Genomic DNA, 27665 nt, shown 5'->3' with positions numbered 1-27665 from the left:
TTTTATATTGCCACTGAATGAGACATTTACTCAAGCAGCAAAGTATCATCTTATAGTCACCTAAATCATTGAATATAACAGGAAAAGCCCTCATCAGATGGTCATCTGATCCATCCCCTTCTTTGAGATAGGACATCTCTCTGATGATGTAGACAACTAATTCTGTCAGTAAAAATGTTCCAGCAGTGTACTTCTTAAGAACTCAAGTATTCACTGCAAATTTTGATGCTATGCACAGATTCATAAAAAAAAAGGTACTTAGGTACTTTTTTGCCTTTTTGTTTTATCATATGCCAGTTGGCTTTAAACAAAGGTTTTTAGGAATAAAAATTGCACTTATTCTAAGCAGCCTGCTTTCAAAAAATAGAAAGAAAGAAAGAAAGAAAGAAAGAAAGGAAAAAAAAAAATACAAAGACGTTAGGGTATAAAGTGTTATATAACCAAGTGTTGGAACAAAATCAGTATTAGTAAGAGTTATAAAGGTAGTACCCCCAATTATGCATTTTTACTTTTTTAGTCTTAATCATCAAAGATTTAAAATTGACAAACATTCTCACACAAGCAGATGCACGCAAAACTCATTCCAAGAACAAAAGTCACGCAGAAACTAGGAACGTGCACAGGCACATGGTGAAGTGTGTCACCTAATCCAGTCAAACTGTGTGATGCTCAAATGAGTTTGTTTTTTAAATTAAAAAAAAAAAACAACAACAACAACAACAAAAAAGAACAGACATTTACCTGTTAGAAAACTGTTTATTAGTATTTTGAAAACGTTCATTACAGTCATATGCAGTTAGCAAACACTCCCTCAACAGGCATAAGAAGAAAATATTCTTTCCATACTTGAGCAGAGAGTTTCATTAGTTACCTATATTAATGGAAGGCAAAATCCAGTGGAAGTCAAGTGTCATTCCTTAGTATATTCTAGTTATAAGAAGGTACCCTACCATTGAGATGTTGTTTTGTGTTTCTTTGACATGCCTTAGCTCAGGTGTGTCTAGAATCACACTACGTCTACCTTTCATCTGCCTCTGATCACTGCTGTACTTCACCTGAAAAACAGCAACAACAGCATACATGAAGGTTTTGTTTACCGTAGAAGGTATGGTGAGAACCACACTATGCAAAAGCATATTTTCCAAATCATAATGCCCAGAATTCTTCTGTTTTCTTTCTTTACATTCATTTTCTAGTGATCTTATTTCAAAGGGAGGATACAGATGGGCTACGGTATTGATAAGGCCGAAGGACATGTTTATTCCATCAATCAGTCAAAAAAAATCATTGTTACGTGAAAGCTGAAACACTTGCCTGTTTTAAGGCTTAAGACATACGTAGTTACTTAGAAGTTCAGACTTTTTGTCCTTAAACAAATCCTTTGATAAACAAGAGCTACTTTACTCTTCACCCATACAGTCAGTTCTAAAGTGTTCACTACTGTTCATTCTCTTCTGCCACCTTGAGACAGTGGTTCTGCATGGAAGCCTGTTCTACTTATCATCTGTAGGGGTTTCACCACTGATGTTTCAGCATTGAGAACACAGACTGTAACAGAACTAGTCTGGTCCTTTACTTCACTGTGCTGCTTTGAGTTCTTTGCTCCTTATTAGTATACTGTCTTCTACTTCTTACACTACTGTGTTACAATGAATGCACCTCTCCCCTACATGCCTCCAAAGGCAAGTATTATCCAAAAAAAAGGCCAAGATTAATACAGTATCTACCCTTTACTGATTAATAATAGGATCTATTTAGGACTACTCTGCTCTTAATTAGGTAGCATGTTGCAGAGTGGAACGGATATGCTTCCATGCTCTGAATCACACATACACAAAAAAAAAAAATCTGCACTAAAGTTAAAATCTCATTTCCTTTGCCCTTTCCCATAATTTACTCCTAAAATCTAGCAAATCAAACTTGGTAACAAGAGACAAAGGATCTTGAACTGACCTCTTCCTTTTTTATAAGAATAACCACAAGTCTGAATACTTTTGTTGCCTATATGTGCAGTCATGTATTCAAAGGACAAAAAAAAAAAATCATTCAGAGGATGATGCAGTTGGATTCATTTGACACATCAAATCTAAATGGGAAAACATATCCTTGTTATATTCCTACAGTGACAGAAAATATAAATGACAAAAAGATTCAAACAACTTGCCGAGCTGATATTGTCTTGATTCTTCTTGACTCTCTCTATCTCAGGAGTGACACTCACAGCAGTAGCTTTGCCAGGCTGCTCTCTGTAGTGAACCTATTATTTAACAGGATAAAATGGTACATACTTTGTCAGCTAAAGCAGTATCACATTGTATTACATTAAAATGTATGATTCAAAAGGTCACCCAGGAAACAAATGAAAAGCTAAAATGCATTTGAAGTTTATTAAAGCTTATAAAACTTGATTTTTGAAGCATAACCTTGAATTCTTTCTGTAAAGTCCTCTTATTAATGCATTTGTGTGAATATATACACACATGCACACAATATCTTGACATTTACCACACGGGTCTTTGGCAGTACAGATAAATATCTTATATTCAGAATGGGGTAAACTATAAATAAGGGAAGCAGAGCAAATGAAAAAAAAAAAAAAAAAAGAATTTCAGCAATGCCCACTCTAAATGCTTATTTCTACACACATACACAAATTCCATAAGAATAACATCTACATTCTAATTTGTATACTCTGTAAATTCAAATGTGATTAAACACAGTGGGTGCAATACATCTGGACTGTAAACTGATTCCAACCATCTATATTTCACCGTATGTTTATTTAAATATACTTTTCAGCTTAGGAATATCTATCCCCTCTATCACTTCTTAACAAATTACACTAGTAGCAATGATGCATTAAACGAATGGACACTCAAGACAGATCAGTATCTAAAGAGGATAGATATGGCATCAACAGACTGATCAGTCTGTTAATCTTGGCCCCAAATACAAGGAAGTCCAATATGGTGCATATTTAGTAAATAATCAGAGATTCTTGGATGATTTATGCCAATCAACAGTTTTATGAAGAAAAAGTGTTTCCATAAAAATCTCTTTTTTATATGTGTTTGTGTACATGTTTGCAAGTGAGTTCTTGCTTTTGTGTTGTAAGAATAACTGAGCTGATACATTAAGCTAATAATTCTGCAGTGCACTATGGCATTAACAACGTCCAAGCAATTGTCTTGCCACACAAAATATCAACTGTCCACATCAACATATTCCAATTGAAAAATTAATGTCTTATAGAAGTGATGGTAAACTACCAAATGGATTAAAATTTACAACTGACATTTGCAAAGGTATAACGATCACTTGGTAAAACAGGTTTGTTTGAACAGTGTGCATTTTAGGGGAACTAGATGCATCAACAGCAACCTGTGAATAAATAGCATACACTTAAGTTAGAGGGACACTATTTTGAAAATTGTAACTCAGAATTAATTTGGGGAACATGAGTGAAAACATCCTAGGGAAACACCGTAGCTGTTTGTGGACCCATGAAATACGGATGTCAACAGAAGTCACCACAAGGAGAAAGACTCAGTAACAAGGTACAACTTCAACAATGAAAGAAGGCAACACTGAATTCCAAAATTCCTTACCTTCCTCCACACGCTCTACCAACTACAAACAGCTTGACTTTCTAGTGATTGTTTCAGCCATTAAATAAACTCTAATAGGAAAGTTACTGAGAAGCCAGAAAGAGAGGCAAGAGAGCTGGAGTTTGAGTCCAACTGTAGCCTTTTTTAATTTATTTATTTTAATTAAAGAAAAAAAAAAAGCCGGAGAAAATATATTGTTTTATATATATATATATATATATATATATATATATATAAAAGTTAAGGTTTCCTGCAAATATCCAAGACAGAGAATAAAGTTTCAAAAAAAGTACAGCTATTTATTTGAGTATGTGCTACTTTACGTGCCATTTTCTGAACCAAGCAGTGGCTTTTCTAGTTGCTTCCTAAAAGAGAGTTTTCAGGTAATTCCATTTAGTTAGGTCCATGCCTAACTAAAGAAAGGGCACAGGCAGAACTTCTTACTCATCATCTGCACGCAGCATTTATACAAAAGGTGAAATAAGAGCAACTTCCCATGCTGACATTCTCTTGATTCCTCTTGACTCTTTCGATCTCTGGGGTGACACTCACAGGTGTAGCCTTGCAGAGCTGTTCTTTGTACTGAACCTAGTGAACATGGCATAAGATATCACACAGAGACTTCCAAGTAACAGAAATACAGCAGTGTGTTAGAAATTATCAAAGAGCACACTGCATTTTGTTGGAAAATATTATTCCTTAGTAAACACACTCATCGGTGCTTGTAACCTGCTTGCGTAGAACCTGACCATGGTATCGACCAGGCAGAAAACCGTGGCCTCCGCATCTCGTGAGGCATCTCCAGCCACGGTCGCCAGTGTGGCTACTCAGACGGAGGGCTCGGGGAAACACGCAGCCGTCCAGGTCCTGGGCTGCAGAGTGTGCCCCAGCCTTCTGTCGGTCTCTGACAGCAGTGGTGGGTATGCCTGTGGGAGGTGTGCCCAGGTTGAAGAACTGCTCAGCCAGGTAGCGGAGCTCCGGGAGGAGGTGAACAGGCTCAGGAGCATCAGGGAATCAGAGAGGGAAATTGACTGGTGGAGGTGCGCTCTACCCTCTCTGAGGCAGGCTCACGAGACTGCCACGGCACAGGCGTCTCCTGTTACGCAGAAGACGGAGGTTCACTCCTCCAGCCAGGCAGCGGGAGGAGACCTAGATCAAGGGGGGGAATGGAGGCAGGTGCCTATTCGGGGTGGTAGGCGAGCCCTCTCTCTGCCCACCTCACCTTCTCATCTACCCTTAAATAATCGATATGAAGGACTAGAGCAAGACAATCTAAATGACAAAGTAGACAAACACCCGTCCCAGTTGGAGGGGGCGCCTAAGACAATGCGACCTATACGTCGCATTGCCACATCATCCTTCAAAAAAGAAAGAAGGGCTATTGTTATGGGGGGCTCCCTCCTGAAAGGGACAGAGGGACCGATATGCCGACTGGACCCAACCCGCAGAGAAGTCTGTTGCCTCCCTGGGGCTCGGGTGAGAGACTTTGCCAAGAAAGTCAAGCGCCTGGTACGGCCCACTGACTACTACCCGCTACTGGTCTTTCAGGCTGGTAGCGATGAAGTAGCAACGAGAAGTCCGAAGGCGATCAAAAGAGACTTTAGGGATTTGGGGCAACTACTTAGAGGATCAGGGGCGCAGGTGGTGTTTGCCTCTGTCCTTCCGATAGGGGGGATCGAAGCTGAAAGACGTACTGTTCACATAAACTCGTGGCTTCGAGACTGGTGTGACCGGCAGAATTTTGGTTTCTTTGATCATGGGAAGGTCTATGCTACACCGGGCCTGATGGCACCGGATGGGATGCGCCTCTCTCGGAGAGGGGTAAGGATCTTAGGTCAGGAGTTGGCAGGGCTGATAGATAGGGCTTTAAACTAGAGTCGAAGGGGGAAGGGGCTAAAACCAGGCGCGCCGGTGAAGACCTAAGGGATGGTACGCTAGAATCAGAGGGGCTGTGTGCCAGTGGGGTCCTTTGGTCAGATCCACAAGGTGCTGAGTGTAAGGAGACGCACCTGAAGTGCTTTTACACAAACGCACGCAGTATGAGGAATAAAATAGATGAGCTAGAAGTCCTGGCCCAGTCCCGCAACTACGACATCATCGGCATAAGCGAAACCTGGTGGGATGAGTCCTGTGACTGGGGTGTTGCGATAGATGGTTACAGGCTCTTCAGGAGGGACAGGCAGGGTAGGCGAGGTGGTGGGGTGGCGATGTATGTGAAGCAGGGGCTGGACTGTGTGGAACTTCAGGTCGGCGATGGCAAAGTTGAGAGCCTCTGGGTAAGGATCAAGGGACGAACGAATAAAGGGGATGTCGTTGTGGGAGTCTATTACAGACCGCCTGGCCAGGATGATAGCGCCGATAAATTATTCTTTACAGAACTAAGAGAGGCCTCGAGATTAACTCCCCTTGTCCTTATGGGGGACTTCAACTTGCCGGACGTTAACTGGGAGTGCCACACGGCTGACACGAGCAAGTCCAGGAGGTTCATGAAGCACCTAGATGATAACTTCTTGGTACAGGTGCTAACGGAGCCAACTAGGAAAGGTGCCCTCCTAGACCTGTTGCTAGAAAACAGAGAGGGTCTGGTGGGAGATGTGGTGATTGGTGGCCGCCTCGGTCATAGCGACCATGAAGTGGTTGAGTTCAAAATTTATGGTGACAGAAGGAAAAGTGCCAACAAAACCTCATGCCTAGATATGGGGAAAGCGGACTTCAGGCTGCTCAGGGAACTAGTCAGTAAGGTCCCCTGGGAAACTGCTCTTGAAGGCCTCGATGTCCACCAGTGCTGGTCACTCTTTAAGCGATGCCTCCTAGAAGCACAAGATAAGGCAATTCCAAAATATCGCAAGTCAGGCAGGCGGGGCAGGAGGCCGGCGTGGCTGAACAGGAACGTTCTAATGGAGATTAGGCGGAAACAGAGAGTGTTTCGCTACTGGAAGGAGGGCCAGGCGTCATGGAAAGAATACAGGGATGCTGTTCGTGTTTGTAGGGAGAAAGTTCGAGTGGCCAAAGCACAGCTAGAGTTGAAGCTGGCTGTGTCTGTGAGAGAAAATAAAAAGGGTTTTTTTAGATATGTAAATGGAAAAAGGAGAACTAAAGAAAACATAGGGCCGCTCCTTGATAGGGAAGGTCTCCTCACAGACAATGACGTAGGCAAAGCAGAGACGCTTAATGCCTTCTTTGCCTCTGTCTTCAATGCCGATGATGGGCTTCGGGACCCAGGGTGCCCTGAGCTGGAGGACCGGGACGGTGGGGATGACAAACTCCCAACTGACCCTGAACGTGTGCGGGATTTGCTACTCCACCTGGATCCCTACAAGTCCATGGGTCCGGATGGGATTCATCCCCGGGTGCTGAAAGAGCTGGCGGATGTCATCGCGGAACCTCTCTCAATTATTTTTCAACGATCCTGGGAATTTGGAGAGGTCCCGGTAGACTGGAAGCTGGCAAATGTTGTGCCGATTTTCAAGAAGGGTCAGAAAGAAGACCCTAGCAATTACAGGCCTGTCAGTCTCACGTCAGTGCCTGGTAAAATCATGGAGAAGATGGTTCTCGAACTTATTGAGGTGCACCTGGGGGACAAAGCAGTCATTGGTCCCAGCCAGCATGGGTTTGTGAAGGGTAGGTCCTGCCTAACTAACCTGATTTCCTTTTATGATAAGATCACCCGTATGGTGGACCAAGGGAAACCAGCTGATGTGATCTTTTTGGACTTAAGCAAGGCTTTTGACACGGTTTCCCATAGGATCCTACTGGACAAAATGTCCGCCATACAGCTAAATAAAAACATCATACGATGGGTGAGCAATTGGCTAACGGGCAGGGCCCAAAGGGTTATGGTAAATGGAGCTGCGTCAGGCTGGCGGGCGGTCACCAGTGGGGTCCCTCAAGGCTCCATTTTAGGGCCGGTACTTTTCAATATTTTTATAAATGATCTGGATGTAGGAATAGAGGGTATTTTGAGCAAGTTTGCTGATGACACCAAACTTGGAGGAGTTGTGGACTCAAATGAGGGCGTAAAGGCCTTGCAGAGGGATCTGGACAGGTTGGAGAGCTGGGCGATCACCAACCGCATGAAGTTCAATAAGAGCAAGTGCCGGGTCCTGCACCTGGGACGGGGAAACCCTGGCTGCATGTACAGACTGGGCGATGAGACGCTGGAGAGCAGCCTAGAAGAGAGGGATCTGGGGGTCGTGGTAGACAGCAAGTTGAATATGAGCCAGCAGTGTGCCCTGGCAGCCAGGAGGGCCAATCGTATCCTGGGGTGCATCAAGAACGGCATCGCTAGTAGGTCAAGGGAGGTGATTGTCCCGCTCTACTCTGCGCTGGTGCGGCCTCACCTCGAGTACTGTGTGCAGTTCTGGGCACCACAGTATAAAAAGGACATGAAACTGTTGGAAAGTGTCCAGAGGAGGGCTACGAAGATGGTGAAAGGCCTGGAGGGGAAGACGTATGAGGAACGGCTGAGGTCACTGGGCCTGTTCAGCCTGGAGAAGAGGAGGCTGAGGGGAGACCTCATCGCAGTCTACAACTTCCTTGTAAGGGGTTGTCAAGAGGCAGGAGACCTTTTCTCCATTAACACTAGTGACAGGACCCGCGGGAACGGGGTTAAGCTGAGGCAGGGGAAATTTAGGCTGGACGTCAGGAGGGGGTTCTTCACAGAGAGGGTGGTTGCACACTGGAACAGGCTCCCCAGGGAAGTGGTCACTGCACCGAGCCTGTCTGAATTTAAGAAGAGATTGGACTGTGAACTTAGGCACATGGTCTGAACTTTTGGGTAGACCTGTGCGGTGTCGAGAGTTGGACTTGATGATCCTTAAGGGTCCCTTCCAACTCAGGATATTCTATGATTCTATGATTCTATGATCTTTCATCATGACACTTAGTACTCAACCTCTCTTGCAGTTCCTCTATTTCAGAGGTAAACAACTTATATGTCAGCAGGAATATTTCACTCTCAATGATGTTAATCAAAGTGCAAGGCTAAAGAGTTATCTTCTTACCATTAATTGATTAGTCTTTGTGAGCAAACAGGAACTAGCACAAGCATCACAGATCAATTCACAGAGGCACAAACATTTTTAACACAGCAAAGACTGCAAGCAATGAAAACGGGGCATACATTGCTTATATTCTTCTGGTTTTCCTTGACTCTTCTTAGTTCAGGTGGATCAGAAATAGCTGTTGCATGCTGAATTTCTTCTTTGTATTTAATCTGCACAATAAATATAAAATATTAGCAACTCAAAGATATAGACAAGTACTTAACTACAACACAAGTTTTATAATCTGTCCCTTGCATGCACCACAGCACTAGACCAGACCTACCAACACTACTGACCTGAACAGGAACAGTTATATTTAATTTCTGACACAGATTACTAGGGTCTCAGATGATTCTTATTTGATAAGATGCAGCACAGAGTGCATATAAAATGCCTTGTATCCTAAAACTTTTACAGCATAAACTTATATCACATCAGATTGTGGCTATGTTTATAACTGAGATGCTGCATATACTGCTTTGAGATCTGCATCACTCTGACAATGACTTGGTCTTATATTGTCTTACATAGGAATCTATCAGTCCATTACAGAAACCAAACGTTTCAAAAATGTGTCCTCACAAGGGTGGATGGCCTCGAAGTCTGGTTGAAGTTCTCTGGAAACATAAACAGACACATTATGGAGAATGAGGATGTTTGGATGGATGATACCTTTGAAGATGTCATCATATTTAGTGACATTTTACCACATCTATTCTGAAGAGCAGTATGTTTGGATATGTTAGACTCCATAATTTGAAAGACACACAGAACTAGAAGAATTTCTTCAATTATACTCTGTATGTACCAAAGCTTGAATTCAATCTGGAGAGTTATGAGGTAGGCATACATGGTACTAAAAAGAAAGATGTCATATCTTCTGGTTTTCTATATGCTATCCAACAGGGCCATCTTGGACAAATTAGTGCAATGTCTTTTTCTTAGTCTGTTACTAAATATCTGTCCAGTATTTAATACCACTGTGGACACCATCATTAAAGAAAAGGAAAATATTTTGACTAACAGAAAATACTTGAACATTTTGTATCACAGACACATGCTGACAGCAAAGAAGTAATGAGTCTAAACTGCCTTGGGTTCAGTTTAACCTCTGGAAGGATGCACCCATGCACAGGAGCACACCATTCTGTCTATCATTCACCACCTCTGGCCTCTCCATTTTGTCTGTGGCCAAGCCCTTCTACACTTTCAGTTCCTGACCCCTGGTCTTTATTTTTTTTTTTTTTTCCCAAATCCGTTGTACCAAATGTCACTTGCTAATTTTCAACTCTCTGCTCCAAGGCATGGTACTGCTGGAGGAAGCCAATTTATTTTTATTTTTTTTTAACATGGACAAAATAACTTGTTTTTCTCTGTGGTCATTCTTGGAAGCTACTTTGGCTGAAATTTATAAATAAATTATTTAATAAATAAAACAAAAACAGCCCAAAGCACAGACCAGAAATGGAAAATTTCAGTCCAGACAGTTAAGGACTGGCAGAAGTATTAAACTACTGAAAACAGGGTCTTTTAATAGAGACTATTAGGTAAGCTTAAAAATTGGCAGTGTTAGTCCTTAAATGCTTCAACTGCTTGAGTTTTAGTCAGGCTCCAACCTTTTTGGTGCTGAGTTTCCTCATGGATTTCACACAAGCAAAGACACAATTACAATCTTTCCCCCAAAACTTTCTTTCTAGTCCAGACCTTCCTGTTCCTCAATATAAAGAAGATTTTTTTTAAATCCTCTTAGTTATTTGTAGCTTCTTGGTTCAAATTCAGTTATTGTCCATGGGTGTGATGCTTGCTTGTAAAGTTTTGTGAGATCTTGACTCCAACTATTTTGGATGCTGACTCATCCTACCTACTCTTCACAACAGGTGAGATTAGATCAGCTATGTTGGCTGCCACCACCTTGTTTTTTAAGTTGTGAAAACAGACTACTCTGAGATTTGTCTCCAATAGATGTAACCTTGAATAATTTGATCACTTTCAGAACATGATGCAATGGACTTTTTTTTGCATGGTTTGATTGCAGAGTGACTGTTATTTTGGTCTGTTTTTTCTGATTTACTTGGTTTTTTTTTGCACTGCTGATATGCATCAAATTAAGTTTCATCTAGCACAACAGTTTTAAAGCTGTCCTAAGTCCTTCTGGCTAAATTCAAAGATATGTGCAAGGCATTCAAATCTAATAGAGTGTAAATTGGTGTAATTTACCAATTATTTCCTTTGGGGCTCCTGTAAATTACACCATACAATAGTTTCCCTCTTAGTGACAAATAATTTAAAAGTTTTTTTCAGATTGCCTTCAAATTTGGCATTCTACCCTTTCAATAATTACTATACAAGACTTTAGTAATCCTAAGCATACTACATGCAATAAAATACTTTTTGTAAAATATTAGCTCTTCACGTAGAGTAGCAAGGTAAAAGCCATGGTACTAAACCACTAAGCTACCACTACAACCACTCACATATTTTATGTTTCTTTTGATATACTTTTGTTCAAGCATGTTTACTTGCATACTGATCTGTCTTTCATATTCCTCTCATCACATTCTAAAACAGCAAGAACGCTGCATAGCATTTTTCCATTTCACTTTGATAGGTACTGAGTAAAAAACATTAGAGTAAGATTACTCCTAATAAGCCTCTGTCTGTGTGAATGTGCATGTGTGTGACTACTCTCAAAATATATGGCTGAGGTATCTGGAAAGTAGGTTTCTGTTTCTAGAACACCATTTCAAATCTGGCGGAAGAAAAAGGGGGAAAAAGGAAAAGGAAAGGGGGAAAAGGAAAGGGAAAAGGAGAAAAGGCAAAGGGCAGGAGGGGAAGAGAAGAAGGTGAAAGAAAAGAAACACATTTGCAGAAGAAAAATAAGAACAAAAGCACCCTCATTAAAAAGAAACTAAACAAACGCAACCAACAGCTTCACAACCAGAAAAACTATTTCAAGGTGATATCTTGCACTGAATCTGTAAATTGCACAGGACTCAAAATGAAAATAAAAAATGAAAAGTGATTGAGCAGAGAAAAAATCCAGGAAAAATATTATTTTTCAAAATCTTATTGAAACTCCCTACCTGGCCTTACTTTGTTGGGAAATGCAGTATTTAACAAGGAAATTATACTAAAATAGTTGTACCAAGTCCTTAATTTGGATTTCAGATAAGATTTAAACACAATCTGCTGTCATTTATATGTGTTACTTGCAAACTTTTTTTTTTTTTTTTTTAATTTTCTAATGATCAGAAATGTCATGACAGGAACAACAGACTCCATAACAAAACTGAACAATGCCATTAGGACTGTTTTCTTGCTCAACAGTTACTTTTCCTTTTTCCCCCAAGCTTTACCATGTTACCAAAAGAGCATGTCATACTTGTTGAAAACTCTCATTCTGATATTTTACTTTTAGTGGACCACTAAAGTGCCAGAAACATTGGTCATCCATAGACAAACAATACTATTTCAGAACTGGTCCACAGACTATTTCATCAGGTCCACAGACTATTTCATCAGGTCCACAGACCAACCTATCATCAGCACATATAGAGGCATAGACACTCCACCTTCTCATGTAGCTTGATTCTGGACATCCATTTTTCTCCTGAAGTGCAAATTGTACCAAATACTGTGTAATATATGCAGACTACAGCAACTTTAAAGATTTTCTTTTTGTCATATGATATTTTTCTAAATTGCAAATTATGACTGCAGCTCAGTCTGTCATATCAGGAAATATATTTCATGTTTCTCACTCTTGAAAAACAAAATTATTTCCTCAAATATTTAGTTAAAAGTTTTTTTCCTATGTTTTATGATGTTTCTGTTTGAACTACCTTTGTACTCAGAAGAACACCACTAGAATGGAGCATTATATCCAAAATCCAGTGGAGTGGTATTTGAATGAGATGTGTAATATTAAGATGTAGAATTTTTAGTAAACAAAAGGATTAAAAAAAAAAAAAGACCATTTACTCATGTAAGAATAATTAATGCTAATAGCACTTACCGAACTAATATTCTGTTGATTTTTCTTTACTCTTTCAATCTCTGGAGTCTCTTTTACAGCTGTGCCAGCTCCTACTTCCTTCTTATAAAACACCTTCATTTCCACAAAAGAAAAAGTAATTATAAGACTGTTAGTATTGCAAGTACAAGTTCTCATAAAAGGGCTAGGCAATTTTCCAGGTTTCAAATTGATCTGACTATAAATCTTGCCAAGAAAGCAAATACTTTAATTTTTCATAAATCACACCAATTATCAATAACTGTAATAATGTTGTTTGTTATCAACTGTAAACCAGATAATCTATTATCATCCTTTCATCCTTTAGAATGACCTCAGCTATTTATAAGTATTTGTAATGATTGCTTTGTCTTTGGAAATAATATTAAAATTTAGATCATAATCTATAAACATTTAAAAATGCAACTTTATGCTTGAGTAATCTCACTGATTTCAATTTAATTGAACGTGCATATACATGCAAGATTTGAATTGCTTTTAATCTTCAGGTCTTAAAATGCTCTGAGATGTGAATAGATAAAACTATTTCTAATTTAACAAACTAGAAAATTGACATATTAATGATCATATAACCAGAAGGGCCAGAGCTACAATCCAAGTCATGCAATTTTTAACTTCTGGGTTCAAGCCAGAAAGCTGAGGACTGCATCTACAAACAAAGCTCACTTATGAAAAGAAACACATTTCTAGATCTCTATTTCAATTGTTTCAATAAAGGATAGAATACAAAGCACAACAGTAGAATAAATCACTCAGAGTTACTGAAGGAGACATTAAATTACTGCTCCACAAATTCTAAATGTGGCTGTAATTTAAATAACCATAAAGCACCAGTTCAAATTGCAAAACTCTTAAAGAAGTTGTATTTGTATTTCCAGGCTGGTAATTTAAAAACAAGTCTATCCTGGAGTTTATAACAAAATCTTTACAATATATTATTTCTGCTTTTCTTAAACAAAGATTTATTTGTTTAAATACACAAAGGTTTATTTGTTTAAATATTTAATTTGTTTAAACTACTTTTTAAATTTTATTTCTCTCAAGCCTTAAACAATAAAACATCGTTTCTCTTACTTCCTTGAAAGCCTATGTAAACTAGGGTGACCAGTATTGCTAAATGTTCTAGAGGAGAGTGAATTATTTAATGTACGTAAGTAATTTATCAAATATTCAGAAAACCTTTAACTATTTAGAATTTTGTTTTACCATGTGAGAACAGAGACAGCTTATGAGTAAGAACTTGAAAATTCTTCTGCACAAACATGTCAGTAGAAGGTAGAAAGATTTACAAAGTCGACTGACCTAAAATACACTTTTCTCCACTACCAAGAAGGGAGTGGTAAAAAATACCGGAGCAAGGAATTTTTCTATGAAAGAGAAGACTGTGCAGTAAAAACCCTATTGTAAATCATCTGCCAAATGAGCTAGTGAGCTAAAAGCAGCACTGATCTTATCTGCAGAGCTAGCCACATTTTTTTTTTTATTTTTTTTTTTGTCCCATAAGGCAGAAAAATACTTCTGAGAAAATCCAAAATCAAAAGCCTATTAAGGGTCATTAACAACTTCTACATGAGCACTGCTCCCTCGAGTTAGTAAAGAGTAACTTACCGCCATAAACTAAATTGCACAGGGTGCTGAAAGATTGGAATGAAGAGAAAGAAAAGAAATGATCATTCAATCTCACCTATGAGCTGCCTTCCTACATTTGGAGGATCCACTTCAGATACAGAAAAATGGGGATCACAAAATAAACTCAACCAACCTCAAAGATGTATATTTTATTATTTTATGTTATAAAGAATCCTAACAATTAAGTAGTGGAAGCTGGTATCTGTCAGTCCACTCTGCTTAGACCCACTGAGGACTCCACCAAAAGCTATTAAAAACTGGAGCAGAGAGGAAAGCAGAACAGTAGATGCAAGCTGGAATCCCTTCCATTACATAAAGTTTCAGTGTAGCATGTTAGGATGCCAGTGACAGGAGATATGGTGACAACCACCTTCACACTATGCAGCTGAGCTCCATTCAAAACCGAGAGGCAACAAACTACAAGAAACAAAATTGGGGCCAATAGGCCTGTCAACAGCTTGTATTAGGAAGACGTAGCTTTCAGCTGTTCTCACGTGATGGAAGAAAAAGAGCAGGTGGTGAAGCTGAGGGTCTCTCTAAACTAAAGAATCACATCTGTGCCAGATAATACTAAAATATTTAAGTAACTTGTATGCCTTTCTCTCAAATCATCGGTTTTATTAGTATAATTAGTCTGCCAGAAAAACAGACACTAACTGGATAGCCTTAGGTTCTGGAGGCTAAATTTGCCCTTTGTCTTTTCTTCCCTGTTATATTACAAGCAAAGCCAGACTTACAAACAGCAGAATTAATGGGCACATAGAGGAAATGGAACTGAATAGAACTGAATCACAAAAATGGAACTGAATCACAAAATGGGCAACCTTGGAAATCTAAGCACATAATTTATATAGGAACAGACTGAAACTTAAATCTAGCATAAAATTTTTAAAAAAATGTAACCAGGGTAACATAAAATAATTAGATATATATTTATGAAACTTGCTCTGTTCTAATTTTATCCTAGAACCTTGGTATTCTGTACATATGATAGGAAACAGATGAAAAATCCTGTGTGCACAGTAACAAGCCTTAGCTTTCTTGTACATTTAAATAAAATACTTCCTGGGGCTTGATGGAAAAAGAAAAGAAATCTTCATTCAAAAATAACTGTGGCTTGGCAAGGTGATAAAGTGGTTTAGCAATTCAAAATAAGTGTCACACCTAGAAAAACTGTATTTTTTTTTTATTTTTTTTTTTTACTGAAAGAAATGAGTGATATAGTCTTTGCCAGGAAAATTATGCAAATGGATCAAAGAACATTTACTCATACGTTCCCTACTTCATGCTGAGGCACTAGAGAGCCTATTTAAACTGAAAATATCTGAAAAGTTGCAAGTGAAGAGAAAATCAGTTACTCACTGCACTGATGTTTTTCTGAGTACTTTTTATCCTCTCCATCTCTGGAGTGTCTGGGACAGCAGAATAGTTACAGAGCATCTTCTCTGCTTCATCTTTGTACATTTTCTGGAAAAAAAAAAAAAAATTTAAAATAACAATTTCCTGCTTTCTTAGGGCTGAGAATAACCAAACTGCAACAAAAAATTGCTTATTGTTGATGAACCTCAACAGCATTGTACAGTATTTATTTCAACCACTCTCCTCTGTGATATTCTTCTATTTATTTTTTTTCATTCCTTTTAAGTAATGTAGAAAGACCTGCAAGTAGATGTACACAATTCAAATCAATTTAGATGGCATAATAGGCCTAAATACAAATAAGAATTAGGCAGTAAGATTTTTACTATGTGTAAATGCATTTAATATGGGTATGATACCATCTACAGAGCTAGCATTTTGAGCAATTAATTGAGCAATTAGAACAGTTAGCCTTTGAACTATGCCTACCTGGCTTGCTATTTCTGAAGCCCTTTTGACCCGTTGTATTTCAGGAGTATATGGACCAACTTGCATTCCTTTTCCTATAATTTCAGTCTGAAGATCCTTTTTATATTCCTTCTGCAAAAATAGAACAAAATAAAATTAAATAAAGGAATGTAAAACAAAGTAAAACAATATCCCTGAGTATGCAACATAACTAATTCCGCAGTTATTTGTATGTTGTCTTCTAAACTATTCTGACAGCAATGATTAGACCTCAAAAGAATCGCTTCTATTCATGTAACCTGTTTTTTTGTTGTTGTTTTTTTTTGTTTGGTTGGTTGGTTTGTGTTTTTTTGTTGTTGTTTGTTTTGTTCTACTGCACACTGCTTATTCCTTTTAGCACAAGTATCTTTAACATCTCATTCTGTTTCACTTCAAAAGTAATGTTAACAGATTCATTCTGTACTCACCTGGCTTACAATTTCAGAAGCTTTCTTTGCTCGTTGTATATCAGGGGTATCCATGCCCACTTCCATTCCCTTCCCTTTAATTTCATTCTCCAAGTCTTTCTTATATTCTTTCTGAAAATAATAGCATTGGAGTCACTCATATGTCCAACAACCAAATCCTTAACATTGTTCATACAATACTCGGTACAATTTCATTGAGCAGTATCTATGAAACACCAAGTAACTTTTGATGTTATGCTGTCTACAGCATTATCTTTGTAGAACCTACCTACAACACACCTGTTAACAGGTTAAACATCCTTTTAAGAGACTGCTTACTTTGATGTAGCCTTTCACATCCATGCATCTTTTCAACTTTGGCAGCCACAATCAGAGGCATATGAAGAGAGAAGTTTTTATCCCTCATCTGTTCTTGGGGAGACTGAGGTCATAAAGCCTTTAGCATCATTCTAGCTCCGTTTATTGTTTGGCCCTACCAAAACAAGCAGCCTCATTTAGACCTAAAAGGAGGAGGGCCTGCCACCACTGAATACCATCTAGGCCAGGCATGGGTCAAAACTCTGGGAACACTTATCTTTCCCCATACATGGACTACACAACGTTTAGACTCCACGCAGCTCAACAGACTAGGTATTTAGAGAAATCTGTGGTATGCCTACTGTGTAGATCGGGTGTCACGTGGAATTCTCAGTGACAGTAATTTGTTGCATTCTGACAGACTGAAAGATTGCATCGTGTACAGGAACTTACAGTGCTTGCAATTTCAGCTGCTTTCTTGGCTCGTCTTATCTCAGGAGTATCTGGACCAACTTGCATGCCTTTCCCTTTAATTTCAGTTTCCAGGTCCTTCTTATATTGTTTCTGTAAGGCAAAACTTCGTACATTAGATTCACAATAGCCAGAGAGTTACAGGTAGATTTTTATGCAAGACACAATTTAAGAGTCAGAATTTTGACTCAGTCAAAAATCTCAAGTAGAGGGTGACAGTTCTCAAGAGTCTTGGCAAGGTTTGGTTAGCATAACATGCAACAAACTACAGGAGAAAAACTTTAGGAGATATTCACAGAATGTACAAAAACTACCACTGAATTTTCAGTTTGGCAGGGGGTGTGAGAATCAGTCCATATAGCTTGTTGTAATTATCCTCTGCAGTAAAGGGGCAGTTTAGCTCTGCAAAACCTAGTGTAATAATCTGGTACTTGATGCGAGCCTAATTGAAACACATTTTACTTTTAAGAAAATATTTTATTTATGAAGAGTACATGATAGAAATCAAATACTGTACAGAATTGTTTCCAGTGAACTTTCAGAATAAGATGTTGTAATTTATTCATTTAATAGGTCTTTCCTGAACCACAGCCATTAGACAAGTGGCTGTACTCATTCATGATTGCTTCTTTTCCCCCACAGTATAAATTATAAATAACCAATACAGGAAACAAATGAATATTTCATCTTGAGCTTATCCAAGCGAGGATGTATTTCTTGTTCATCAACAAATGATATTAAAATATCCATGATATATATATATTCAGTAATACTGAAATATACAATAGTTGTAATTATTTTAATAAATATATATATATTATTTTCTTGGACACTGCTATTTCTGATACTATAGCAATATATTTTTATATTATAGTTTATCTCTGCTCATGGAAAATGTGTAACTTTTTTTCAAAATAAATACTTATGCTTAAATTTCCTGTTCATTAGCCGTTTTTAAGTTACTTAGGAAAAAAAAAAAAAAAGGAAGAAAAATGTCTTTATTACAATGCTCTAAACACATACAGCATAAAGTAACAAGAAGCAGAAATACTTTACCTTAAATCTCTGTCTCACTCTGGTATGGAAATAAACATGCTAAAACTACTCCCTACTTCCAAAATTCCAAAATTTTTATTGGTATAAATTATAAAAATATATAAAAATATATAAAAAAATATAAACAGTATAAATTATCCTGTGAGAAGACGTTATGTCTCAATTCCTCTCTGCTAAAGGTGGAATGGCAGATGCTTTCCCTTAGCTTCCCAGTGTGTAAAACACCAAGGAAAAGGTAACCCTGGGAGTTACAGCTATATGCATAGCTGCACTTGTTTACATTGATCAGCCCTATGCACTACAGTTCCTCTGGTTATTATGGCTATATATTTATATGTTTGTGAATATGTAATGTATCACGTATATTAATGTAACACATCAAAAGAATATGGAATATATAAATATATATATTGCTCTTAAAGAATGACACATACAAAAATGTGAGGTGGAGCACAAGCTTCTTTCCCATTCCCTTTTTCTTTTCCACACCCTCCAGTCCCATTGCTGTGGCCCAGGCAGCCTGACAAGCTCTTCCACATAATGAGTGGCACCAGCTTTGTAACCTGTGTCTCAGGGAAGTATGCAGTCTTTCCAACCACAAATCAGGCCACACGTTCCTCAGGACAGTCTTATGGAGATACAATCACTGAGTCTTCCACTCCCGGCCCTTCAATAGGAGTAGGTTGCACACCTGTGTGCTTCCAGGTAACCTCCAGAACATATCTCAACACCAAAGTTCAGTTCTAAAAATGTGCTCTGGAAGAAGCCTCTACCTGTCTATTTGCAAAGGATGAACCTCAAGCTCAAGAAATGAGCTTCAGGAGCAGCTCTAAAAATGTTTTCACAAATAGAACAGTTTATTTGGATAAAAGTTCTTCCAAAGTTGTCTGACAGTCATTACCAATATTTGTTTTCGAATAATAGACACAAGATTCAAAAAACTGCAAATTATTTCATTGACTTTTCTTTGCAAGTCCAAACTCTTTCCATTAGTCATACTAGTTGAACAAACAAGTAGACTGAAAAATGAATGCAATTTTAAATTCTGTGCCTACTAACCCCTCTAACAATTTCCATTGACCTTTTCATTGCCTGAAAATCTGGAATATTTGTCATAACCTTTTTTCCAGGCTTTGTCTATATTCTTAAAGCAAAACAGAAAGAGCCTTAGTTTCAATACTTACATATTTTATTGTAGATTATGTTAAAAGAAAGGAATATATTCAATAGAGTATGCCATAAAGAGTGAACTTTCTCTGACATCAATAACCTTGACTAGCATAACATACCTCATTTAGTATCTGAGCTGCGTTTTTCACTCTAATCAAATCCGGCGTATCTTCAAACACTGTCATTCCTTTTCCTTTCATCCATTCTTCCAAATCTTTTCTATACTCTTTCTAAGGATTTAAAGAGAGATTTCTCCATTTAACATTGTGTGGAAGATCTTGAAAAGAAATGCCACATATTAAATGTCTGAAGGGTATCTTTGAAATTTCTATGAAATATGAATTAACTGAAGGTTTCAGAGTTAAAATAGAATTGGAAATTATCAAATCTAAAGGTACAATGTTGCAAAACTGGAAAGGTTTTAATATAGCCATGTATTTTCTTGTTATGCTCCTGACAAATAATCCACTTTTACACAGTGCTAGCATGTTGTTTGGGGGCCTCAGCTGCCTATCTACAGATATTTCAATTGCAGTAACATTTGCTTCTATGCAGACCAGTATCTGCTGTGCTCCCATTTTTACCTCCTTTTCACTAATGGCATCACAATCAGGATGGATGTCCTAAAAACTGTATTAGGACATGTTAAAATGACTGTTTGAGAAATTATAATGTAGAAGCAATATTCCTACCATTTCTCTTCTGCTCCCCTCAGACACTGCATTGATATGATCTATCAACATTTGGCAACTGCAGCCTACAGAGTACTCAAGTGTTAAGTATAAAATTAAAAGCACACTAGAATCTGCCTGCAGGCATTTGGTTGCTCTTCTTTCCAGTTCCTAGAAAACTGATGTAAGTCTAGTGAAAGTGGAAAATCTTTTACATTTTGTAGGATTTTTAAATGCTCTTTCCATATCCAGGTTTGTATTATTTGTTTGTTTGTTTGTTTAATGCAAGGAAATTATAAGGCATTTGGAGAAAATGTCTTTTTAGAAGAATTTATATAGACATAATGCTCTTAATCATGTATTGACTTTATAAGAACCAGGCACCATTGTCTCAGGAATATTTTTTTTAATAGAAGACCTGATATTTTTTAAAGAAGCTTCTCTATCATCAGAAACATCTTCTACAACAAGCAGAAAAATTAAATTAAAATTATTAAATTCAGTTCTCTCTTCTGACAGAGTTGTGAAAGTTGTTCCAGAGAAAGTTCTTATTGTAACAAAATGCAACATATTTGCAGAAATTTCTATAGTGAGAAGGCAACAGAATTAGCTGAAACACAGCTGACATAAAATACTAAAAATAGTAATTCGTTTTTTAATAACACCAGGTTCTCCACATTGTTTGATGAAATACCTATTTAAATTTTATTATTAACCTTCACACAAAAATACTGAGCTACATCCTTGACTCTGAAGTACATTATTTTCCTGAATCTTGAAAGACAATAATTAAATTGACCTGTGTAATCTTTGGTTTTGGATACTGTTCCTTGAATGTGGATATAAAATCTGTAATTCTGTACCTTTGTGCATTAAAATGCCATTTCCATTTTTTCTTTCTTTCTTCCCCTCTGCCTAACAGATATGCCTTATTCCCTAAGTAATGAGTTGTAGAATTTGAGGAGGTAAGAAATAGGGAACAGCTTATTGCATAGAATCACAGAATCACAGAATTTCAAGGTTGGAAGAGACCTCAAGATCATCGAGTCCAACCTCTGACCTAACACTAACAGTCCCCACTAAACCATATCCCTACATCTAAATGTCTTTTAGCTCTACATCTAAATGTCTTTTAAAGACTTCCAGGGAAGCACTATGCAGGGAACACACTTGAAAGTTTTCAAAGATGTAAATTTACAGAACATCTGCAACTATGCATGCACTATCCACTTCTGTGGACACTCAGCAAGCAGCAAGATTAACTCAATGAAATGCAAGCATTTGCATTTTTCCCTAGTCAGCAAGCGCACAAGACATAGAATAGAGTTTTGTATGCATAGAATGATATTACATAAACTGGACTGAACTTGGGGCTTGTCTATCTGACAGTCAAGCTTATAGAAATAAATTATTTATTATAGAATGAATAATAAAGAAATATCTGAAAGGAAAGTCTTTTCCCACAGCTTAGACCGGGATCAGCTATTTTAAGAACAAGGCAAGGAACAAGAGTCAAGGGTTTTTAATTCTTGCATCCTCAATTCCATCCATCTGGGCTATAGCAAAACAATCAATTCTTAATGCAATAAATAAATAAATAAATAACAGGATACTGTTGGATCCAAAATTCAAATGGAGAAGATGGATATTTCTAACTATGAATTTTATGTTAATGTTTTCAGATATATTTACTTCTATGTTTGGTCAAATAATAAATCTAATGTATAGTACTAACCAGTACTCAAAACCTAACAAGAAAACAGTTTTGATTAATAACATAAAAAGACCAAAAATAGAAGGATTCTCAGTCACAGAAAAGAAAGTGATTTAATTTACAATGCCATATGCAACTGAAGAACATTGGACAAATATTAAACAATGGACATACAGAAAATCCACTCCTAACAAAATTTACTTAAAGCAGATTATGTAATATGGAATTTTGGTTGTCTTAACTTTCATTCATAACATGTGATAAATAATTATTTGAATTACATTAGTTAAAAGTGGCTTGCACATAGCTCAAGGCATCCATATAACTACAACAGACTATCATAACCTAAAAATAATTACCCAAAAGGAAAAACAGCCATCTGGATATCAACAGACACCTTCATTTTCACCCCTTCATCTATCTGGAAACCAAACTCCAGGCCCTCTCCAAAATCCTATCAAACAGATGTCTTTTGCAGCATGCCTGGAAGGTCACCAATTTTGGGCTATTTGAGCACAGGGGAAGGAACAAATTCCAAAACTGAGGCCCTCACAGGGAATGTCTTGCTGACGATCCATTTTCTAAGGAATCACCCGATTTGTTCATTTAACTCTTTTTCTGATTCAGGTGTGCTGAACTTTATCATTTCATTATGTTCATAAAGGAAACTTCAAAAAGTATGAATTCTTACTAGAAGACTATTCAGAATATAATATGATACTGCAACTTTTATTCATGACATTGCTTTTATATTTAGCTATAGCATTAACTGTAAGTTGTTCAGCTCTCAGTAGTTTGCAGTGATGCTGGTTATTTCTCATTTACATCTTAGTAAGAACAACAAAAGGGAAGTAAAAAAATGTCTACCTCCTTCAGAAGGTTAGTGACTTGTTTTATATGCAAGAACTCTGGGGTCTTGTCTAAATCCATTGAGGGCTTTCCCTTGAGACTTTCTTCAAATTCTTTGCGATATATTTTCTGTTGAAGCAAAAAAGTGGTACATGCACGTTCATTTCCAAACATATTTCAGAAAGAGCACTGTAAACAGACTCAGAAATGAGCTATGCCAGAAATTAGCTATCACATTAATAAGCAATGTTATTACTCATTTTATTATTTAGATTACCTATGCGAGATGTAATTATATACACATGCAATTTAGATAAAAAACATATGTGTGATATTTCCAAAGAGTGTCTAAGATGATCTATGAAAAAACAATTTGTTCAGTACAGAAAAGACAAATGGTACACAAGGTAATGGCTTTAAAAAAAAAAAAAAATTATTAAAGTTTCTAACAAGAGGACAAAATCATCAGTTTTCCATGACACAGGAAGAATAATGGAATCAAACTGCAACAAGAGAGACACAGGAAAAAATGTGAAAAAAAAACTTGGTATGGCTAGTGAAGCACTGGACTCATTTGTCTAGAAACTCACAAAACCTCCACCACTGGAAGTTTTTACAAAAAAAGCTTGAAAAAATATGGCCTGACTTAGGATAGCTGATGCTTCCCTGGAGCCCAAGACCAGTTCATCCCCCATGCTGAGTTCCCAAGCTGATGGGGCAGGAGCACATTGCAGTTGAAGCATGAGCCTGGACCAGGTTTGGCAGCTCCAATCCCTCCCACCTGAGAACCCTCCTTTGTTAAAAAAGGAATTAAAGGCAAAAGAATTTGGTCCTTCACCCATACTTATTGCCCGCTTCTGCAAAACTTCCCACTGCTCTCTCTCTTTGGTGATATGAAAGCAGACAGGGAACAGGAGACTAGAGAGCCAGAAAGAGCAATCCAGAGACCACGAAGGTGTTTTCCCCCACAGCATGCCATTAACCTGAAGAGAAAAAGCCTGCACTACCTTGCTCATGATCTCCTCCCTAAGCTTTCAGTCCAATAGCATCTCTGCCTCCTCAAGGGAGGAGATAAAGGGTGTTCAGTAAAAAGTCAACAATTTCTGATTCAAGTGACCTCTTGAGCTTCTTCCCAATTCTCAAAAGGGATGCAGTATACAATATGTCCAGTCTTACCACCTACAGCCTTTATAAAAAAAAAAAATGTTTTGAAGGAAGAACTGAACTACAGAAAAGAGAACTCTGTTTCTACCCTATCCTCAGTTTACAGTACCTTTATGATCTACTTCATCCATTTACTTAACCTGAGTACAAGATGTCTGTTAGCCTCTCTGTTGATCTAAATTTTTCTAGTTCAAGCAAATTTTACTAACCTCACTTTGCATCTTTTGAGCCTCCTTTGAAACTTGGTACATGGGTGTATCCACAAACTCCAGCATTGATCTGCCTTTAGATTTCTCATAATTCTCTTTGTACTTGACCTGGAAAAATTAAAATAAGTACTGTTAACAGCAGAGAAAATGTGAGATCTGATTGCTTGCTACAGTTCCCTATAGGTTTTTGACTTACAAGACTCCTTCCAAATTTAATCTGTTGGAGAAACAAGGCAGCTAGTTAAGGAAACTTTTTTTCTGGAATTGTTTATTCCTTTGCTTTAATACATCAGACTTAAAAACAGTGAACTTTGAACTCAGTAGAAGTGAGGAGCACCAATCCTCAATTAAGGAGCAATTCCTTAATGAATTGCATGATTTTTGCTGAGTGACTTGTCTGAGCAGTTGGCAGCTTTTCAGTAGGATCCTCTGTCATGTTTCCATAAAACAGCACATTTACTGTAACAACAACAAAATCTGTTTTACAGCCAGGCTCCAAGGGTTTGTCTTTTGGACTGCAGAGTACCATTCTGAAACACTTTTGTTTGCATCTGGAGGAGGGTAAAATGGAAGAAAACTACTGCCTCAGTAGGGCGTGGTCTTGCTCCAACTTCTCACAGCTACCAATGGTCATTGCCATTGCTTAAAGCTAGCAGCAAAATCACATTGAAGTACACAGGGTTAAGACACCAACATACAACTTTATGCTAACTCTCAAACCAAATACACTTTGTCTGGCAACCTGGAGAAGCTCCTAGACTTGTTCATTCATACACTTTTATTAAGGCAGTGTATGTCACCATGGGCAAACACATTATTTATCTCAATCAATCAATCAATCAGTGTGTGATACCATGCAATATTCTACACAAGACATAAAAGAAAGCAAATATCAAAATATGATATTCAGAATGAGTAATGTCATTTAAATTCTTCAAGAATCCTGATGTCCAAATTTGAGAAAAACGTTCAGAATTTCTTCCATTGACAGACTTATGCGTTAGGTTCAAATTCTGTAAAAACACTCTCCTCATGGGGTGCTTCTGATTGAATATACATTATACATCACTGTCATTTGTAGTACATTTTTGTGCCCGATTTAATCGTTATTAGAATGTTGCAATTTTCTCTTTGCAAGATTTACTTCTGATTGTGTATACCTGGCTTAAAGCACTGCATTTTCTTCATGATGGATTTAACCAGCTGTATCCAGGGTGAAATTATAGAAGCCCTTGCTTTGCTTAAATGATTTCTTATATTCACATGGAAAACATGGAAAACAAAAAATATTGAAGAATGTTTCACAAATAAAACCCAGAAGATTTGTCATTTAAATATTATTTGAAATAACCATGGGAGCAACACCAAAAATGTATGCTTTAGGCCTCCAAAATCTGGAGTTTCTGCTAAATTTGAATTTAAAATATCCCCATTTCCTGAAAAAAAAAAAAAAAAAGTTGGTGATGAAGCAAAGAAAGAAAATCATTAAAATGGCTTATGTAAGTTCCTAGATAAAATGTTTGCTATGCTTACACAGAAGTGAAATATTCATGTCAGCTAGAAAATAACCTCTTTTTTTTTTTCTTTTTTTCTATTTTTTTTTTTTTTTTTTTTAACATTTGAAGTGCCAAGGAACAGATATGACGGTCTGTGTTTGCCTCCTAGTGGAAACAATTATAAATGTCACACAACAAAATTATTTCTGTAGTGGAAGTAAATGAAAATTACCTCCATCTATAGATATTGACTTCACACTTTTAATCCATTTTCAGTGTGTGGAAACAAAATCTAACAAAAAAATATATATATATATAAAATAAAATGAGGTAAATTGCACAAACTTTTGCAGGAACCCGATTTGGTCTGCTAAGTAAGTCTATTAAATCACTGTTTCATAAAATGAAATACATCTACATTCAATTTTTTAGCATGTAGTTCATTACCTTCTTAGAGTCTCTACAATGGGGACAGATTTAAAAGGTGCAAACCAATAAAATAGCTGTTGTAAATATATCAAAGTTTTAAATTATGTACCTCAATAGTTTATGTCAAAGAAAATTACATGTATACCATATGTGAGGAAAGTCCCTCCTTGTGAACTCTCTTCCTCACCTAAATAATGCAAATAGTATGGGTCTAACCTGTCAAAATCGGTCTATTTCTATATAGTTTTCTAGTATCTATTTCTATCTAGTTTCTATCTAGCTTTCCTCCTAACTGTTGAGATTTATTGCCATGGAAGCTGACTTGAAAAATAGCTTCGAATTCGTATTCTTATACATGTATTTCATAGAGTTACACAGATTTCCTTTTTCACTCTAGGTCAATCAGCAAATCAGTTCAACTAACCATATTAATTTATCAGTTTAATTAGCTGTACAGATTACAACACCAGGGTAGATGTGGCTATGTCAAGCAAAATATTAAAAGAAACATAATGTTCGGAGGAAAAAGGTATACTATAAGGAAATAGCAAAGCTGGGTAAATAGCAAGAAGCTCTATCTGTCATACTACTAGTCAGAGGCAAAAACAGACCATGTGATGAGTTTTTGGAAATCAGTTAACAGGATAGTCAAGCAGACTGTTTCACACAGTGGAAGCAGACTTCAAGAAAGATTTAGTACATGCTGTCGAGAGACAGGGAGGAGAACACAAAGAGGGTATTTGAGAAGCATGGAGAAAGGCAGGACAGAAAGCCATGGCAAAATCAAAGAGATAACAGAGGGAGGTCAAATCCGAGAAAGATTTTGAAAATGGGATTTCTGTAGAAGACAAATAGCTAGTGGAAACCTTAAGGATTGACAAATCATTCTTCTTCCTGCTCACAATAAGAAAATACAGCCACCAGGACAACACAAAAAACAGAAACTTAGTATCTAGGGATTCATCACAAAAGGGCATAGGTAATATAAATCGATCATTCCTGGGCAATAGAAAAAAATAAATTTTGACAACTTGATGATGTTCACTCCGATGTTGTTCATTTAACCAGCAAAAAAAATGCCAATCTTACATTACACTGAAGGAAACTGGAATTATGCCAAAATGCAAATGAAGAATGCAAGAACTGAAAACTATCAACTCCTTTATCATCCATACAAAAAAAAAAAAGGATAGTCAGTGTTAGCTCCACGCATCAGAGACATAGACAAAAAGCAACTAACTGAAAAGCAACACAAAAAGCAAATACGGACAGGAAGGCCGGATTATTTTGATTATTTTAGACATAAGCTTCCATAAGCAGGCATTGACTCAGAAGACAACCCAATATGCTACTACTCATTAGGGTTGACCCTTTGCCTGTGAAGCTCTTGCCTCCTGCCAACAGTGAGTAATCTTCCTTCCCAACACCACCCACTCATGCATTTCCACAACAGTGTTGCAGCCTTTCTGTGTTTTCTGGAATAAAATGCAGCTAATCAGCCTCCAAGCACTGCACATAAAGCATACATGT

General features: G+C 37.4%; 1 protein-coding gene across 6 annotated transcripts in view; it reads right to left on the bottom strand.

Moving 5' to 3' along the window:
• NEBL (nebulette) overlaps nucleotides 1-27665 on the bottom strand; it is a 259446-nt gene that overhangs the window by 36431 nt on the left and 195350 nt on the right. For 3 of the 6 annotated variants that reach the window (XM_084511942.1, XM_084511941.1, XM_084511943.1), the window contains 12 exons: nucleotides 24211-24318; nucleotides 22856-22966; nucleotides 19723-19833; nucleotides 17360-17470; nucleotides 16610-16720; nucleotides 16164-16274; nucleotides 15678-15782; nucleotides 12669-12761; nucleotides 8731-8823; nucleotides 4105-4196; nucleotides 2165-2258; nucleotides 951-1055 (listed from right to left, as the gene is read on the bottom strand). The exons of 2 other annotated variants lie outside the window; for them this stretch is intronic. In XM_084511942.1, coding sequence (XP_084368068.1) covers nucleotides 951-1055; nucleotides 2165-2258; nucleotides 4105-4196; nucleotides 8731-8823; nucleotides 12669-12761; nucleotides 15678-15782; nucleotides 16164-16274; nucleotides 16610-16720; nucleotides 17360-17470; nucleotides 19723-19833; nucleotides 22856-22966; nucleotides 24211-24318 — 1245 coding nt within the window. Of the gene's footprint in view, nucleotides 1-871; nucleotides 1056-2164; nucleotides 2259-4104; nucleotides 4197-8730; nucleotides 8824-12668; nucleotides 12762-15677; nucleotides 15783-16163; nucleotides 16275-16609; nucleotides 16721-17359; nucleotides 17471-19722; nucleotides 19834-22855; nucleotides 22967-24210; nucleotides 24319-27665 lie in introns of all 6 variants that reach the window. One more of the 6 variants, XM_084511944.1, reaches the window with a different exon arrangement.

The sequence above is a fragment of the Aythya ferina genome (assembly GCF_964211825.1).
Source record: "Aythya ferina genome assembly, chromosome: 2".
NCBI classification, from domain to species: domain Eukaryota; kingdom Metazoa; phylum Chordata; class Aves; order Anseriformes; family Anatidae; genus Aythya; species Aythya ferina.
The sequence above is the reverse complement of the archived record's forward strand: the minus strand, read 5'-3'. Positions and strand labels throughout refer to the sequence as shown.